Source organism: Podarcis filfolensis, assembly GCF_964270895.1.
Source record: "Podarcis filfolensis genome assembly, chromosome: 5".
NCBI lineage: Eukaryota > Metazoa > Chordata > Lepidosauria > Squamata > Lacertidae > Podarcis > Podarcis filfolensis.
This window is the reverse complement of record NC_139608.1, coordinates 19,240,275-19,259,609: the sequence shown is the minus strand read 5'-3', so window position 1 is coordinate 19,259,609 and position 19,335 is coordinate 19,240,275. Positions and strand designations below refer to the sequence as shown.

At 41.4% G+C, this 19,335-nt stretch overlaps 1 protein-coding gene and 1 long non-coding RNA gene across 3 annotated transcripts in view; one reads left to right on the top strand and one right to left on the bottom strand.

Annotated features, from left to right (window-relative positions):
• Positions 1-19,335, bottom strand: part of PPM1L (protein phosphatase, Mg2+/Mn2+ dependent 1L) — a 172,872-nt gene that overhangs the window by 43,884 nt on the left and 109,653 nt on the right. Inside the window, exon 3 of one of the 2 annotated variants that reach the window (XM_083613523.1) lies at positions 6,263-6,433. In XM_083613523.1, the coding sequence (XP_083469649.1) occupies positions 6,263-6,433 (171 nt within the window). Of the gene's footprint in view, positions 1-6,262; positions 6,438-19,335 lie in introns of both variants that reach the window. The other variant, XM_083613524.1, reaches the window with a different exon arrangement.
• LOC310762515 lies at positions 2,932-6,255 on the top strand. Its single transcript, XR_014548051.1, has 3 exons — positions 2,932-3,133; positions 4,929-5,109; positions 6,057-6,255. It is a non-coding gene; the product is annotated as an uncharacterized lncRNA (long non-coding RNA).

Here is a 19,335-nt window from a genome sequence, read left to right as displayed (position 1 = left end):
TATTATTATTATTATTATCCCACCCATCTGGCTGGATTTCTGCAGCCACTCTGGGCGGCTCCCAACAGAACATTAAAAACATGATAAAGATCAAACATTAAAAACTTCCCTAAACAAGGCTGCTTTCAGATGTCTTCTAAAAGTCAGGTGGTTATTTATTTCCTTGACATCTGATGGGAGGGCGTTCCACAGGGCGGGCGCCACTACCAAGAAGGCCCTCTGCCTGGTTTCCTGTAACCTCACTTCTCGCGGTGAGGGAATCGCCAGAAGGCCCTCGGAGCTGGACCTCAGTGTCTGGGCTGAACGATGGGGGCGGAGGGTTCTTAATTCTAAGACCCTTAGGTATAATGTCCAGGTTCTTGCATTTAGTCAATAAGGAGATATCATTCTGTACATTTGCAAGTTTCTTTATGAGGTTGATGGACTTCCATTTCATGCGGTTCAATGTGGCGCCTTCTATGATTCTCGATTCGGGTAGGTAGTCGTGTTAGTCTGATGCAGTCAAAATAAATTTAAAAATAAAAAAATTGTGCCGCACCACCTTAGAGACGAATTAAGTTTGTTCTGGGTATAAGCTTACGTCTCTAAGGTGCTACTGGACAATTTTTTAATTTTTTTATTTATTTCGATGAGGGTGGAGACGCTCCTTCAGGTATATGGGGCCAAGGCTGTTTAGGGCTTTAAAGGTCAGCACCAACACTTTGAATTGTGCTCAGAAACGTAGGCTTATTGCATATTGTTATGAGTTTGGGGGTATTAAGCTGGGTGCCAGACCTCTTTAATCCCTAGATCCACTAAGTATTAGAATTTAATCAAGGCTTCTAATTTTTGGAAGAGCCAGGCTAGCCTGCTGGTGAGATGAGAACCTGGTTGATGAGTCATTAATGGCCATTAAGGGGCTCCATCCAAGACAGCAAATAGGTTGGGCCTTGCTCAATAGATAAAGCCAGAGTTTAGAGTTGAAAGTGCAGTGATAGGACCCAGAAGCAAAGCAGCAAGCAGCGAGCGAGAGAGAGAGCGCCATGCTGGAACTCTGCCTGAATCCAAGGCAAATAAGACCCTTTTTGAGTGTTAATGCCGTGAACCCCTCTATCATAGGCTCAAGTCCTATGTATGTATAAATAAACCATATCGCATGAAGACACCCACAGTCTCCGATGTGCCTCATTCCCAGAAGGAAACATGAACCTTGGGGAAGTGCCTGGAACCCCTGGCGTCTTGTACTGCTTGGAGATTGGGGTGGCGTGCAACAATATAAATATTCTTACATAAATAAAAACAAATAGTAGTCTGTTGTTTGTGTACATCAAAACAGCAGCAGCTGCAGGTGGCACAGGCAGAGTGGCATTGCATACCTGATTTCCTGACATTGAGGACCACTGCCACTTACTGGGAAAGGGAGGGGCAAGGTGTGGTGAGCTCAGTGTGGTGCAGGCATGGCTGCGGAGCCAATCCAATGCTCTTGTTCCTGTGCCCATCCTGCACCCAGCTCCCTGTGCCTTCTCCTCTCCATAAATGGCAGCAATGCTCAACATTGGGAAGTTGAATGCTCAACACCACCCTGACTGAGATGTCCTATTTGCCTTGGCACACCAACCCCGCTGCACCTGAACTACATGGTGAGAGCAAAGGCAGAGCAACCCAAACCCTCTTTATGCCAGTTTGGGTATCCCTCCACCCAGCTCTTTTGGCTGAGCTGACTTTTTGCCAGCCTCTGCTGGCAGAGTGGTGCAGAACGAGGCAGCTTCCACCTGCCAAACACTGGAGGAAGCCAGCAGAAAGTCCCCAAATGGAGTCTTCCAAGGGTGGGGAGCAGGCAAGGTTGAGCCAGTCCAAGATCGACTGGATCCCAAGCTAACCTCACTGGGTTTGATTGTTTCTCTCTTCCAGCTTCCACTGTGTCAGCCATGGCCAACAGGACCGGGGAAGCTGAAGAGACCCACCAGCGGGGTGGCAGTGAGTGTTTGGATTGCACCTCAATCTCCTTCTTGATGGTTACCGTCTCTTCTGACACCACTAAACCAAAATATCCCACGTGCGGCTTACTAAAAAATGCATTGACACATACACACAGGGCAGAAAAATAATGTGATGATGACAGAGTCCATCTATTACATTTAGCAGGGCTTCTTTTTGGAATCCTTCCTTAGTTAAAACTTCACTTGAAATCTTGTCAACTCACATGGTTATTTTTAGCTGAGATCATCTTGTTTGGTGGCTTTGATGTGCTGACTTACTAATGAGAAAGATTTACACACAGAGAGGATATTAAGAATACAGAGTCCACTGATGACATGGTACAGTTGGAAGGACAGATTAACATATAAAATTGCATCAAAGATGGAGAAACAGAGTACAGTGGTACCTCGGGTTAAGAACTTAATTTGTTCTGGAGGTCTGTTCTTAACCTGAAAATGTACTTAACCTGAAGCACCACTTTAGCTAATGGGGCTTCCTGCTACCGCTGCGCCACCACTGCACGATTTCTGTTCTCATCCTGAAGCAAAGTAACCCGAGGTAATATTTCTGGGTTAGCAGAGTCTGTAACCTGAAGCGTATGTAACCCAAGGTACCACTGTACCTGACTTGGAACTCCTTATTCTGCAAGTTTTAAATTTAAATTAAATTATTTAATTTGGTCTTTTTTATTTTAGTTTTTTATTTTAATTGGATTATGATTGGATATATTAATTGGATGTTTTGTATTCTGCAAGTTTTAAATTATGCCCGAAGGTTCCATAAAATGGGCGGAACCTGATATTAAAAATTTTGGGACTTGCCTATGTGCTTATGGGCAGGGAAGGGAGGGGCCAGCCCTATGAGGCAGAGTGAGCAAGATCATGAATGTCATGGGGGGGGGCGTGTCATGAGAGGGCACAAAATGGTTAGGTTACTTAAATTGTTGTTTTTATTGTTCTTTTTATTCCCAGAGAGAGACATTTCTGGAGTTTCTCTGTTTCAGGTGCCAACAAAACTTGGCCAGCGTTGCACATTTTGCACACTAACTTGTGAGGGAGGAGGAAACCATTTGCCATTTTGCCTCAGGCGGCAAACTGTACTGGGACTGCCCTGTGGAAACAACCCCTCCTCATTATTCTCTGAAACATCTGGACACTTTGGGTCAAAAAAGTTAGTTATACCTTGCTTGCTACTTGAGTATATAAATATACCCTGTAGATAAAAACAACTTGTTGACACTGGCTATCAACCATCTAATTTTGATGGACCTTCTAGAAAATTTCAAAATGAACACCTGTAGGTGAAATAGTATAAATGGTGAGAAAGCCTGATCAATCTTCAATCTAGCCTGATCCACATACACAAAGGTGGTCAGTTGGGCTATTAAAACAATTTAGCAGTCAGATATCCTGTGGCCATAGTTTGAAATCTAAGCTAAGTAAATTAATATCTAGTGGGGGGGGGGTGGGTAGTTAATTCCTGCAGATAAACAACCCTTTATGGTGTTTAACGCACATGAAGTCATAAGTATTTTGAGGCATGAGGCAAATAAAAATAGAGTCTTAAAACTTAAGGCCTTGGTTTTAAATGGCTTACTTTAGGTGCAAGTTGGGCATACCTAGTGGGAATTTTGAGTAGCAGATTCATATGCTACATAATATCTGAAAACCACCTCAGTTTCAAAAGCAGTTTGCCATAGGATAGAGGGGGATAATGCTCAAGAAATCTAAATCCCAAAGCACCTTGAACATACCAAACAACATACCAATGATTCCTCAGTAAAAATCGGCAATGTGAGGTATGCCAATTTAGATTGCCTCATGATGAGGTTGGCCCTATACTGTCAAAAACCCATGCAACCTTTCCTTAATTAAACTTATTTAAGCAGAAAGGCCACATGACTCTGAAAAACTGTCTGTGGACAAACGTTGGCTCCCTCGGCCAATAAGGCAAGATGAGCCCTGCAACCCCAGAGTCGCTCGCGACTGGACTTAACTGTCAGGGGTCCTTTTTTAAGCAGGTCTGACTGAGAATAAGGCCGCTTCCTATGTTCCTTGTAATAACACAGACAAGAAGCTGAAGGGAGTGTGAAACGTTTTCAAAAGGCCAAACCAAACCTTCCATTGATTTAGAGTTAAACTGGCATTTTCAAGTCTTCACCATCGCTCACACATTACATTTTCTGTTGTGAGCCTAAGAAGTCTTAAGTGTGCATGAATGTGACAACACATGCATCATAGACACAGCAACTGGCCTGTGAGACTGGGCTGCATCTCCCCACAGGAACCTGGGTTGGATCACTGAGCCAGCCTCTTTAATTCATAGTTAAGTTAATTTACAGTTTAATGGTGAAATTGCGGCATGCTTCTGCATAATGCCGAAATCAGAGGTGTTTTCTTCCTGCTGTGCTGCCCGAAGTTAATATGTGGTTCCGGCTTATCACTACGTCTGAACCTGGGCTTGTGATGGTGCAGCAGGATCAGGGGAGGAGCGAGGTGCCTGCGATTTCAGTGGCACGAACCAGGAAGCCACACCGTGTCACCTTCAAACCATAGTTTAGTTTAACTATGGTTTAAAATGGAATGCCGACATATGACCCAAGGCTACGCCAAAGAAGCTTGCAGGCTGAACTCAAGAACTAAGTGAACTAGTACAACGCCTAACCCTTCTACAGTTGCACAACTTCAGCTCAATCGTGAGCCAGGCGCTGCGATCGGCTGTGTCTACAGCAGAAGTTTCAGGATGCCAGATGCCTCAAAGATTTAATTCCACGTTAGATTTCCGACTGGCACTTAGGAGAACTCCAGCTGCTTCTGATTATAGATGTTAAGCACTTGAGAGGCAGCCAGAGGATATGTTCTGATGCCATCCTGCTGATGTATATGAAGACAGTTATACTTTCACCTGAAGTGCTTATAATTTGCTCACTTTAAAACCACTGCCTCTCTTCTTCCCTTTTGCAAACCCAGCCTCCCCAGCACTCCACCTACTGCACACCATGTAGAGCTGAGGAGCAGTTTGACCTTCTCATTAAAATGAAAGAAGTTTGACAAAGCACTGAAGTCTATCGTCGCAGGAGGAAACGTTATGCTTAGAATTGTCATGCAGCTGAAAGGCTGAAGGATTTGGAATTGCGAACATCTGCTGCAAGTATTATTATTTTGTGGGCTTTTCTTTTCCTTTTTTTTTCAAAAAAAGGAAAACCACACATATTTTGCAGAGCAGTCATAATCAGGCTTCGCTTCAGAACAGGTAGCACCATTACTCCTCTTGTACCAAACAAGAGACTTGATTAGAATACTAAAGCAGCCTATCTTCCTCATTATGGGCATAAATACAGGACTCATATTTGCAGTGTGTGCCGTTCGGAGGGTACATATATTTAAAAAATCGCTTTTCACAAAAGACTTTTATTCCAGACTTGCTTGTGCAGCTCTTAAATCTGACATGATTGCCTCATTTCAGCATTAAAAACCCCAATTTAAACAGGAAAAACAAATGGGGAGACGCTTCACACTTCTTTTCTATTGTTCAAACATATTTTCCAATGGGGATAAAAAGTTGTGTTTTCCCTCCCTTTTTAGATGCATTTATAATTTTCTGCCATCTACTTTTTCTCCCTATGCCTAAAGTTGAAAAGAGATGGTTGGATCATCTGACGAGCACACAATATAAAAAACATATATCTTTTCTCACTTTACAGTCACAAAAAGATATAAAATATACATGCATCTGAAGTGTTTGCCAAGTCACTGATTTCTGCTTTGCTCTACAGATTATATAAAACCGAATTACTGTCCTTTATTGTGTTGTGTATATAAACCAGATGGGTTTTTAAAAAAGTGGCGATTAAAGGAACAGATGCAGTAGGATTGATGGTAAGAAAAACAACAGGGTTCAGCCATATAAGTCAAGCAAAACAAGAGACAAATTGTGGTATAAAATCTAGAGATTTGTGCAATCAGGGACAGGGATGTTTTAACCCTTACTGTGTGATGTGGATAGTTATTCATCTTTAAAAATTCTTTGTAGTGGAAAATTTCTTTATTTCATCATTCTGTCTACCAGACGAACAGAACAAGCAATTTTCTTTTCAGATCGTAGTCTGGAGGATACCAAACAAAAAAAAATATGAAAAAAAAAATGAAAGATACTGCTGTCCATAGTATGTGTGTAAGAAGTGAGAGTTCTGCAGAAGCAAATGTGCTGTAACAAATCATGTCACTAGGATGGCTGCAGTTTCAAAGATCCTCCACCACGAGAAAGACCACAGGTGGACATTCCACCTGAATTGTCAACATACCTGCTTCATCATAAGATACCGTCAACTTTTCCAGCATTTCTCGGTCAATGGACAGAATTTGTTGTTCCAGGATGGTCTGGTAAGACAAAACACTATTCTCTTTGTCCTTTTCATAGTCTTGAAGGTGCTGTTTTAAGACTTCAGGTAAGCGGGATTTCACATATTCTGCTGCTGACTATAGAAACAAAGAAAGAAAGAGAAAACCCAGTTAGTTTTGTTTGGGTAAAGCTTAGTTACTTGATTTATCTGTTTTGTCACATTTCTCCTTGTACAGGCATATTTAAACACATGCAAAAATATTAACGTTTTCAAAAAATGCAGTAATATCAGAATTGTGAAATAATGAATAAATAAAAGGACGTACTTCTTCACACGGCACACAGTTAAATTCCCAAATTCATGACCACAGAATGAAGATGAAGTAATGGCTACCAATGGGAGGGCTTTAAAATGGATTTAGACAAATTCATGGAGGATAGGATATCAGCGGCAACTTGCCATAATGGCTATATATTGCCTCCAGTGTCAAGAAGGGGTATGTCTCTGAATATCAGCTGCTGGGAACTACAAACACAGAGGGTGCTATCGTACTCAGGTCCTGCCTGCAGACTTATTGCAAGGCATCTGATTAGAACAGGATGGGCTATTATGTTCTTACCCAAGGCCAGTCAAGTTATTTTGGCGCCTGAGGCAGAATATTCTACAAGTGCCTCTCCCACTCCCTGGCAGTAGAAACACACACACAAAAATTAAAATTAAAGAGGAAAACATTTGCTGCCCTTTATGACACCCAAAGTCAGCTACTCGGGCAGTTGTCCCCCCATGCCTAATGGGAGGTCTGGCCCTGTTCTTCTTGATTTCTGAACTAGCTTCCCCTCCCCTTGAAAAATCATGTTGCAGTAATAAGGTATTGTGAGCATTTGCCTTCGCTGAGACATCATCATCACAACAACAACAACAATAATAATAATAATAATTTATTATTTATACCCCGACCATCTGCCTGGGTTTCCCCAGCCACTCTGGGCGGCTTCCAACAAAATATTAAAATACAATTTTAATTTCTGGATTTCTTTGGATCTGGTTATCACAGATCTCTACCCTATTTACTTCTGGTTTCATGGTAACCACGTCTGTGGGCTCCACAACATTTTTTTAAAAGAAATATTATATTCTAGATGACTACAAGAAACTAGATATGAATTCCCCAATATATCGCTGGAGTAATATTTACTGTTGCAATCTTTGTAAAGTGATATCACAAGGGACTAAGTGAGGAATGAACTAACCTTACTTAACACCGTGAGATTCTTAAAACAACGTATATAAATATGGCTATTGCCTTAGGATGCAGCTCTGCAGGTGAAGCACAGAGCTGCTTCTCCCCAGGTACCAACTGACAGAACACTTTGGTTCCTACTATCATTTCAGCTGGTATTCAAGAATGGAGAATACATTCTCTGACGTTACAAAGGAATTAATATACTGAGGAAAGCTTTTTTTTTTTTACAAATCCGCTTATTGCCATCTCAATATTATATGAGACACTGGGCACTTTATGAGGCAGCTATTATTTGCCACTTACATGTGCAAACGTGTCTAACAGATGCATGGCTCCAAGCACACTGTGGACAAAGAACAGGGAGTTGTGGCCAGTTGTGGCTTTTGTAACATGTCCATGCTTCAAGACACGCATCTCCTCTTCACTGATAGGGTTGCCATATGTCCTCTTTTTCCAGGACATGTCCTCTTTTTCAAGGTTATGTAAAATGAGAGTCGTCATAGCGATCCATAGTTAAATATAGAAGTAGGAAAATGTGCCCTCTTTTTCGCTCTTCAAAAAATAAATAAATGCAACTGTCACGTAAAATGTGAATTGTTCGTCAAGGAAAGCCTGAATTACAGTGAATGAATGGAAGGCGCAACTGGAAGCTCAATGGCTACGATGTAAACAATGGCTGTGGTGTAAACAATCATATGTTCATTGTTTACATTGCTAGATTCTTGCTGCTGAACAGCTACCATATGTCCAACTTGTTAAAGATGCTTGGCAAATCACCAATATACTGGGCTGACTCAAAGTTTTTCTAGCTGAAGGATCATTTAACGCCTCAGCAGGATGGCTGAAGAGCAATGCTTGCTTTTGGTAATTTAAGTACAGTTCCCTCAATTAGTCATCGTTTGATTAAATTATTCAGAACATTTAGCTATAGCTAAATTTGGCACTCAACCACCAATGAACTGTTGTTAAATAGCACAGATTGCCAATAAACAATATAACACATCATTATTTGAGCCAATGGCCTGGAAGATATCCAAAGTATGCAGAGTTGTTCAGCAGGAGAGCAAAGTACACAATGTTGAATTTGCATTTTAAAGAATACACAACATCTTGGCAACATTAAGCCAAATATATGGCAATGCATAAACTGATAGTAGTAAGCTTCTAACCTGAATAGTAAAAGGTAAAAAATGGTTAGCAAAGGTAAACAACAACAATAACCCACCAATAATGAGCTAAGAGACCCTGGATAGTCAACATGGTGCCCTACAGATGGTGCTAAACTACAATTCCCATCATTCTTGGCCATTGGCTTTGCTGGCTGAGGCTGAATGGATTTGGAGTACAACACCTTCTGGAGACTAATGACTTATAAATTATTTTATAAAGAGCATTCTAAGACAAGAAAACAACTCTTGAATTTTGTCCCATTGTAACCAATATAAGATAAAAAGTTTACCAATAATTTGCTACCCTTTTTACCTTTACCCTTTTATGGTGCTCAAAAGCTGCTGCCTGAAGCTGCCACCTCACTTTGCCTAATGATAGAGCCAGCTCTGATAATGCCACGGTGCATCAAGGTTGAAGTAAATGTTAACAAGTGGTGCACTTCTTTAATACTGGACAAAACTTCTAAACATTGCCACCTGGAATGTATTCCTGAGGTCACTTTTGCTACTGAACTGAAGAACTACATCCAATGAAATTTTGCCCAGGTGTGTGTGTGTGTGTGTGTGTGTGTGTGTGTGAATACCGACAATGCAAACTCATTCCCGGATCAACCCAGAATGTCCTTTGACCTCCTCTTGTGACCAAGCATAGTCCACATGGTTGGTGGAGGCTGAAATGGCTCTACTTGAGCACACTTGGGGAGATGCAACCTTGGAAAACATGTGCTGCTGCCCCAGTTGTATGCAAGTCGTGAGCCACAGTGCAGGCAGAACATAACCAGCATGGCTAGCAGTCACTGATAGTCTTCTCCTTCATGAATTTGTCTAATCCGAAAGGCTTCCAAGTTGGTGGCTGGGAGCAAGTTCCATAGCTTAAGTACTTTCTTTTGCCTGAATCTTTCAAAACTCAACTGCATTGTCCATAAGGCTGAGAGTTGCGAAAGAGGGATAAAAACTTTTCTCCATCCCCATTCTCTATGCCATGCATCATTTTTATACACTTCCATTCTTGCTTGCCTTTTCTCTAATGCTCCACATGCCTTTCCTCACAGAGAAGTTGCTTCATCCCCTTGATAACTTTGGTTGCCCTTTTCATAAACTTCCCAGCTTTAGCAATCTGAGCGCAGAGGAAGAAATGGGGCGGGGGGAGCAAGTCCTGTTTTTATCTACTGAATATATCTAAAGCTTTTTCTATACCGCCCTCCAATTCTATACTTCCCAGGTAGGTCACAATAAACATACAAAAAGGCACTGTTAGAAACCCTAACAATTCTTTGTATTTTCCCTGTCCCTATCAAGAAAGCAGCTTGTGTTCCTGAAGCAGAAAAAGTTCATGCATCACTCCATGACCCCCATTTTGGATGTCAGAAATAAGAAGGACTTGATATGCTTTTTGTTCCCTCTGGGAGTTCAAGCATCTGAGTCTGCTCTAAGTCTTAAGGCGGCAAAGGCAGAGCCTGCTGATAAAATATGTTGAGGTTATGTCTAGAGACGACGCCCCTTCCACTTTTAGGAGGAAGTCTCGTTGAGTCTTTGTGCTGTGATTAAAAATAGGGCAGAGTGGCAAGTCACAAAACAATGTAGGGTCTTCCATTTTAGTCTCTTTTGGGTGAAGAAATGCAAGACGAAACTTTGTCCACCACTGATTCCGGCTTTCCTGTCTATGACACTAAACTACAAACAGAGAAGGAGGGAAAATATTTCCTTCTCTTGGCTGCAACCAAAGTACAATCAAAGACGACATGCGATGGGAAAGGACCCAGTGAAACTTTTGTGCTTCCTTTCCAGTTTCCAAGGAAAATGGGCTTCGGCACAGGAAATGCTAGATTCTGCTTGTGAGATTTGGCTATAAATTGTCCCCTGCAATCCAAGTCTCGTTTGTTTCTGCAGGTTTATATTTAGTCTCCCTAACTCTACAGCTCATTGGGTTAGGAAGCCCTACCGTATCACTGAAGTTATATTCAATTTGTCTAGAAGCCAGGCAGTGCAGAACGAATGAAATTATTCCATCAAATGCAAATTAACTTGCAACATGAGCACAAGATATTTAATGCTAGGTTTTAAATAGTCATTTGCTTCCAGCACTAGGAAGCGAAAAGAAGACACGCTATACAGTAATTGTTTTAGTTCATCGGCACACTGGTGTCAAGCTCAGCAAGTGCCTGAGATGTGCATGTGCATTTTTGAATGGCTCACATCGGCTAGCATTCTGATCTAAACACGTTTGCAACCATGTGGGTTAGAAAATACACTACACTTTTCCTGATTTTCAGTTATCACTGCATAGGCGATTAGTCCCTGGGGCCATTGTGGAATTGTGAAAGAGCAGCATAGGTATGTATGAAGCTGCTGTCCTTACTGACTAGAAGCAGCTGGCCTGTTCTGCTACCCTCAAACAGGGATGCAGGACAACTTTAGACAATAGACACCTTCAGTCAACTTAAGTTTACACTGACTTGACTCAGGGTGATGCAAAAGCAGTAAATATTTGCAAAGCACTTGGGATTACTTTAGTATGTGCAACAGAAATACGAGTTGGATCCAGATAAGGTTCCAACTCAACTGATGAAGGAAGAGCCTCTGGGTTCAACCCAGTGTGTGCAATATTTCTTTTCAGTGAATCAATGTAATTTGTCTTAATGCTGGACTTCAGAATGTTGCAAAGGGCCTCTGCACATCTGGAAATCTCTAGTCCTCTTTGTATCAGTTCAGCACAGTTCAAGGATTTGGGGGGCAAATCGGCATTTTCTCTAAAGCAAATGGCGGCGCACATGAAAAAAACCAAAGCCACTGCAACAGGAAAAGCTTTTGGAAAATGGAGAAATTATAAACATCTCAAAGTTGTTCTAAAATGCATCTAAGTATTTCCTACAAGGGAGATTTATGGTGCTCTCACATACGCTCTCCACCTCCTCCAACTTTCCCATTGCATGACGAGATATTACAGAGATTTCATATTCCATCATCCTTTGGGGACAGACAAGGTCCTGCTGCCCTTGAAGGATGCTTAGGCACCCATGAATTTGGCAGAAATGATATAAACAGTTTTTGCAGCACACATTTCAACTTTCTTAGGTCTACCTTTAAATTCATCTTGCTTCCAGTTAACTTCTGACATCTGGTTTTTTTTGTTTTGTGAAAAACAACAGGAGAATGGATATACTGACCCAGCAGAGAGGGATGGTAAAATATTTGAATATGGAGCATTAAGACTTCTACTAGGCTTGTTGTTTATCATCGTTGGGATGAAAAATCTTTTGGGGATTTTTATTATTATTTAATGGGTGGGTGTGTTATTTTATAGTTTAATAACAACATTTTTATAGTCTATATATCTTCAAATTCCATGGTAACCAAAAAAATGCTCCAAAAGAAACACAGAATTTTTACAAGCTTTTCCCCTTTTTTTGGCAGAAGGACTTGGTTGACACATGGTGTTTGCATGTTTGCAACTGGCAATTGAACCTTATTAAAAGAAAGATAGGCCGTTTTATTTTGTTTTTTCTTCTTGGGACTTTTAAAAAGAAACATTTGTGAAATTGATGAGAAACAGAGGGGATATGAATATTGTCTGGAACTCATTGAAATGCCATAATATGGTTCTGCAAATATGCTGAGCTTTAAACAGTGGAAATCAAAGTAACAGGTTAAACTTTTAAAAAGCCATTGACAATATCGAAATACCTTGGAGAGTTATTATCTAGTCACCTTATGCAATTTAACTGTAAATGGCTACATTTTATCACTCCAATCAATAATAATAATAAAAATTTCTGAGTATAATTTCTTTCAGATAAGGCATGAGTTTATTCTCTAGTTAGAAAGATCTTCTTTAGATTCAGAGGAGAACTGTATGCACTTGAAAATATTCTTTATCCAAAATGGCAGTAAGGGATTAGTCAGGTATTTATGAGATCTAATCTCTACTGAAATATCAGCTTTCCTTAAAAAAAAAAAAAAAGTAGGAAGATCCAGACCTTCTGATTATTTGGAAAAATGAATCATACCAATTAATCTGCTAATTTAATAGATTAATTGCAAAAATCAAATAGCAATTGTACATAGCTCCATTTGGATGAAGCAGGTGCATAATTTAGATCACAATGCATGTTAGAGGGGAGGGGAAAATCCCGTTGGCTTTTTACATGCATTTTCCAAGTTCAAAATGGTTACGACCATTTGGAACATAATACTGAACAGGCAAGTGCCTATCAATTCCAGCTGACATTTTAATAGGTTATCTCAAAAGCAATGTGGAAGAAGACAGATTTGCTATCCACAACTAAAATGGCAATTTTAATTTCTGAAAGAAAAATATTTCTCATCAAGTATCTCAATGATTTTATTGGATATGGGACATAGCATTCTGTGAAAACTCTGGAAGGGCAGGTCAACTGAGAATTGTAATGAAGTCCAGTGATGTTCTGGAATGACAAACTCAGCAGCACTGCATGACTGCTCACTCTGTTTGCATTGATTAGACTCAAGACACTGCTTTAAGTTTGCTGTAATTGTTTCCCCACCTCCAACATTATTAGATCTACACTGATGCCTATCTTGTTTCTGATCAGCTGTAAAGGCCTACATGTTTTGAGGTCAGAGTACATAAAGAACCCCTCACTTGCTCCCACACAATCCCTCCCTCCCACTGAGATCTTTGAGGAAATATCTGCTATGTGTCCCACCACTGTTGGAAGTAAGGGCTGGTGGGACATGGGACAGAGACTTACTGATTGCAGCACTATGGAACTCTTTCTCATGAAAGAGTTGTACAACTCATTGCTAACCTTCAGAAAGCTGGTGAAGAACATCTTGTTCCAATGGTGCTTCAGTGGTGACCTGCCGTTCTGATTAGATTCACATCTGTTCTGTAGTTGATGGTGCTTTTCTATTTCTATGGTGCTGCTGTGCTTTTTAAAAATTAGGCTGAGTGGTGTATGAAATTTTATGGTTGATGTATGCCCCGTAAAACATAGGGAAGCCTGCTTGAAACATGGGGTGGGTTTGGAGGGCAAGACCGATGGCTAATCTGTCATGCAAATTGTTACATCTGGAGGATGTTAAGGCATCTGGCTGGCTAATGTGAGAACCGGCTATGGGACAAGATGAGCCTCTGGTTTGATCCAGCAGGTCTTTTCTTAAGATAGGCTCATATATCAGGTGAAGAACATATTGTGACCTCTTTCTAACATTATGTCGGCCATCACCTTCAGTCTCCTTATGTTCTATGTCCTGTATATGAATGCAACCACATTTAAACATTTATCCCTCTTAGGCAAGATCATTAATTAACCAAACATTTTGAATTCCCTCAGGCCATTAAATTAATGAGGCCTTACTGTGGATATTTAGAAGTTGAGGCATTCCGTGCCAATCATAGCTAAGAAATAAGAAATAATTCATCAAATATTGTTTCTAGTCGCACCTGTGGTTTATCCTGGAATGAACCTTCCACTCTTTTAAAAATTGTTTTCTTTTAATCTGATTATATGTCCGATTACGTGCCTGTAATTTGTCGAGCAAAGATTTACGCCACCTATTACTACAAATGTACTTTTAAACTAGATGCTATTGCAACAGTAAATGTGTGAATCCCAGAACTCAAATGTGGAGTGACATGGAATACAAAATATAATCACTACTTCAAATGCAGTAATTCTGGCTTTTAAAGAGAAACATTTTATGTATCTAACTTGCCTTTGGCCACGGGAGTATTTTCACTAAAAGCAAACACTTCTCTCTTCATCCAGTTTCAATTCACCCTATTACAGTTCAGAAATGTAGCAGGTGAAATTATACATGAACAGCAATTTTATACATGGGGGCTCCCCCCATGTATTTCCCGCCCTGCCCCCCAGTTTTAAACTATGGTTTGTTTAGTTTGTTTGAATGTCTGAAACCAGCCCAGCAGGCTAACCATGGTTTGCTTTTTTCCAAGAAACTACGATACGAAGACATAGTTTGTTTGGCCACCCTACCCCAGAAATGCACCAAGTTTCAAAGGCAAGAGCAACTTGAAAACAAGTCAAGCTTTGGAGAAGCAAACCATGGCATGTTTGCTTGCATGGGAGGATTTTTAAAGCTTACTTGTAAGTTTTCTGACAGTTTTTCCCGCTTGTGGCTTCGGACAGCAGTAGCTGCTTTCGCTTTTAAAACAGCAGAAAGGGATCGGCCTCCGTGTTTAAATCCCTTTCATTCCAAATTATTAGTCCAAATTACATCTCTTTTTTCTTTACTCACGATTCCAATTCTTTTTTTTTTTTTTTATAGAGAAATTGGCCGCTCACGATTGCTGGACTCGGAGCTTCGCACTGTTAGGGAAGCGAGTTGATTCCACAGTGCCTGCGTCTCCGATCCCACTTGCTCTCAGGGCTCTTTTTAGAGATTACTGGGGAGTGGGGGAGTCACCAGGGGCACCTGCCGGAACACCAAGCCCTCAGAATGCTCGATCTGAGGTTTTCTGGGGTACCGCGTCGCTCTCATGGTCACCCCAAGCTTCACAGTGCTGGGGCTCTTTCAGCCGAAAGAGCTCCCGTCTGCCATTACCGGGCGACCAACCGGAAGTGCATCTCCCATGTAAATTTGTTGCATATTCTCCCATCAAACACTCCCAATGTGACATCAGATAAGACTTGCAGAAGACAAGATAATCTTTTGATCTGAGGGCATAACTTCTTAATGGACTAACTACTAGCTTAGGTGTGCTTTAAAAAATTATTATTAGTAGTAGTAGTTTATTAAATCTGTATACTGTCCTTCATCTGAAGATCTTAGAGAAATTCACAGCATTAAATACAAAATAAAACCACAAAGTACATAATAAAAACATTAATAATAACAAAACAAACCAATGACCCTGAGAATGAGACTCTTAATCCCAGGATTGTGGGTTCAAGCCGCAGGTTGGGGAAAAGATTCCTGTGTTGCAGGGGACTGGACAAGAATGACCCCTCTACAGGTTGGGGACCTTCCATTTCTACAGTTCTATGATTCTAGGACTAGATGGATCATTGGTTTAACAATGTAGAAGTCTGCTGCATCAAGCCACTGGCCCATCTAGTCCAGCATCTTCTTCTCCTCACATTGACCAACCAGATGTTTATGAAGCCCGCAAGCAAGACCTGAGTGCAACAGCCCTCTCCCCCACTATGGTTTCCAGCAACCGGTATTCAGAAATCTGACAGGCAGGTGGTGAAAAGTTTGACCCAACAGGGTAAATCTTAGATTTTTATTAAAAACTACCATTAAATATCACGGTGGAAAAACCCAAAACTGACCAAAGCAGATTTCCACATAAATAGATATGTATAGGATGTACATATTTTTCAGAGGCATCTTTCTATATACTCTGAGATATGATCTACTGGAATACGTTACTATATTAAGAGCAAAACTGAGGAACTGTTATCTGAAATAGGTTATGTTTTGGGAAATATCTGAGGCATGCAAGACATATAATACTGGGCGTTCTCTGCTCCACTACTGCCTGTAAAACACTGATTTTTGAACTGAAGCTGGAAGCCATTAAGACTTTTATAAATGTGTCCAATGAAGTGTGAAGAATGTGGACTTCTCCTTTTTCATTCTGTTTCCAACTGTACAACGATCCAAGCTGAGCTTTAATGCAGTTCTGGAAAAATTGGAAGCATCGTGGCTTAGACTGATTATCAAACGAAGCAATTCTGTTCGGCCTTGATGAAACTAACACCCTGCTTTAAGATAGTTCAAGGAAATGTGCCCGTAGCTCAAAAGCTCTCCACCAGCTAGACAAAACGCACTTCGTATTTTGAACACCTAAGTCTTAATTCTTTGGGCTGATCTAATGTTATTCAGACAATTAAGGTTATTGCTTCTACAGTCTTATAGACACACTTATGAAGGTCTCACTGCTTGCCATTTGACAACTGAAGAGTTCTAGTAATCTCAATTTGTTCCAGAACAGATGTTCCCAAACTGTGGCTCGTGAGCTTCATTCGAGTGCAGTGGTTGAAGAAGGGAGACAGCACATCCATCGCATTAAATATTATTGCTTTTTAATTTATTACATTTCCTATTTGCAGTCTATGGAATTTGAAAGGAATTCCTAGAAAGGATCAAGTCCATAATGTAGGGATGATAAACCAAACAGAGGCACCAAGTGGCCTGTATGGGTGGGAGACTTAGATATGACTCCACTTGGACAAAGACAACCTTGAAACTGTTATACATGCCTTCATAGAATCACAGAGCTGGATCCCGGGAGTAACCCAGTCCAACCCCATTCGATGCAGGAATCTCAGCTAAAGCATCCATGTCAGATGGCCATCCAATCTCTGTGTTATGTGTGCCGGCGTGGTTGCTCGAGAGCGAACAGGCAAGACCCCCACTGGTCTTTTCAAAGGCTTTATTATCAGTGCAAAAACATTCACAGTGCAGAACGTCTCAATTCCATGTCTTGCTCAGTCACTAGCAGAATCTGGGAGTGGGCGGTCCTTAAACTTTCCCCAGCAGAGTAGTCTCTTGACCCCCATCCTACGCCTCCCCTCTCTGCGCGTAAACCGACTGCACAGAGAGGGCGTGGGCAAAGGGGGACCTGCCTCCCCCCCGCTTTGTTCATGCTCGGTGCTGTGGCTCTCCCTTGCATCCTCCGAGCCCTGCATCCCTTCCCCACTGGAGGCATGGCTTCCCTCCTCCATGGAGGAAGTGTGCTTCTCACGATCTTTGGAGGCTCCCTGTAACCCAACTGCCCTTCCACCTCTCGCCTCTGAGCTGATGGCAGTTCCCTGACACTCTGCTTCATAGTCTCCTGTACAGTGAATCATATGCAGTGCCAGAAACGTCAGTTTAGTTCAGAATGTGGCTGCCAGTATGAACACATTATGCCAATGATATATAATCTTCCCTGGTTCCCACTCCATTTATGGGAATTCAAACAACTGTTTTTGATATTTAAGGCCCTTCATAGCTTGGGATCCACATATACGAAGACAGTTTCTTTTTACATGTACCTATGCAGAATCTGAGATCTTCTAGAGGCAAATGCCCCTGCCTGGTGAGGTATGACTACCAATAAAAGGGCCTTTTCAGTGGTAGCACCTCAGTTGTAGAATCCACTTCCCAGACTGTGTTGCCTGGCACTTACTCTGCTGACAGGCAAAGGTCTTGTTATTTTCCTAGGCCTCCAAAATCTGTTTTGGTCTATGCTGTTTTATTCTGCTCTCTTGAGTCTTATTTAAGCTTTATACTACATCTTTTGAGGATTTTTAGCCCATAATATATGCTAATTAGTTTACCAATGCCACGTTTTCTGTGTGACCAAGAACTCTGGGCAATTACTGTTCAGGATCCCCTATATTTCAATCAGCCAAGATAAATAATAAATCCTTGCTGGCCCTAGTGAGAGGCTGAAAAGCTCATGCCATGTAATCTTCAGTTAGTCAAAGAGAGTATTAATGGCTATGGTGAAAGTACCAGGTTGAACTAACAGATGTCAGTTGCTTCCTCAGGGATGAACAAGGTAAAAAAGAAGCAATGCTCACCAAATTACATATTTCCTCTTAGTCATTTCAAATGAACCTGTTTTTTAAAAAACCCCTCACAGGGACAACCTGCAGTATGTGCACTGTGTAACGGCCTCAGTCTGAAAGGTAATTAAGTGTCCTTCAGCTACAGTCTATTTTCCTACATCATGTCTTTTTTGCTTAATGAAAAATCTATAGTCAAACTAAAGGAGTTTTAAAAATCCATACTAATTCATTGCTGAAGACTGCTATGTTCTGCGCAGGGAAAAGCAAAGGCGAATCTGAAAGCGAATCACACTTCCCCCATAAATCTATTCAAGAAGACTAATGGGGGTGAGGGATAGTGGCACATCCTTGTTAATGATGTGTGTTTTTGGAGCTTTTAATGTGGGTAGCATGGATTTAAAGAGCAGTCTTTTTTAAAAAAATAAAATAAAATAAATATTAGTAATAATTTATATAGCCATCAGCATGTGCAAAGTGCTTTATGGCCTTTAAGAACACATTGGAAGATTATTAAAAAACCATGGAGATTTCGCCAGATGATCCAGTGGCTGCATTGCCCATGTAATGCCAAGCTACACACCCAAACGGGCTCACCCAGCCACCATCTTTCTCTTCTTCCTGCCTCCATGGCCAAGAGGCGAACGCTTGCATTCACTTTCCATTTTGCACAGGCTCCTGTCTTAGCATTGCTTACGGTAACACAAACTCTGGTTAGCTAAAGAAGCCAGATTCATAACCCATGATTTGAGTCAGCTTGTTTAGAAACTGTCAGGGAACTGCCTTCGGCTCAGAGGCGAGAAATAGAAGGGCAGTTGTTACAGGGAGCCTCCGAAAATCTTGCGAAGCAGTTCCTCTTCCGGGGAGGAGGAAAGCCCCACCTCTAGTGGAGAAAAGGTGCAAGGACCAGAGGATGCTAGGAAGAACCTTAACACCGCTCCTGGGCAAGCCGGACAGGAGGGAAACACGCCCTTGCCATCGCCCACCCTGTGCAGTAGCCTAAGGTGCAAAGAAGGGAGGAAAGGTTGGGGGTAACGAAACTTTTATGTTGGGGGAGGTCCAATAAAAGACCACTCCCGGATTCTGCTAGCGATTGAGCCAGACATGAGCTTTGGGGCT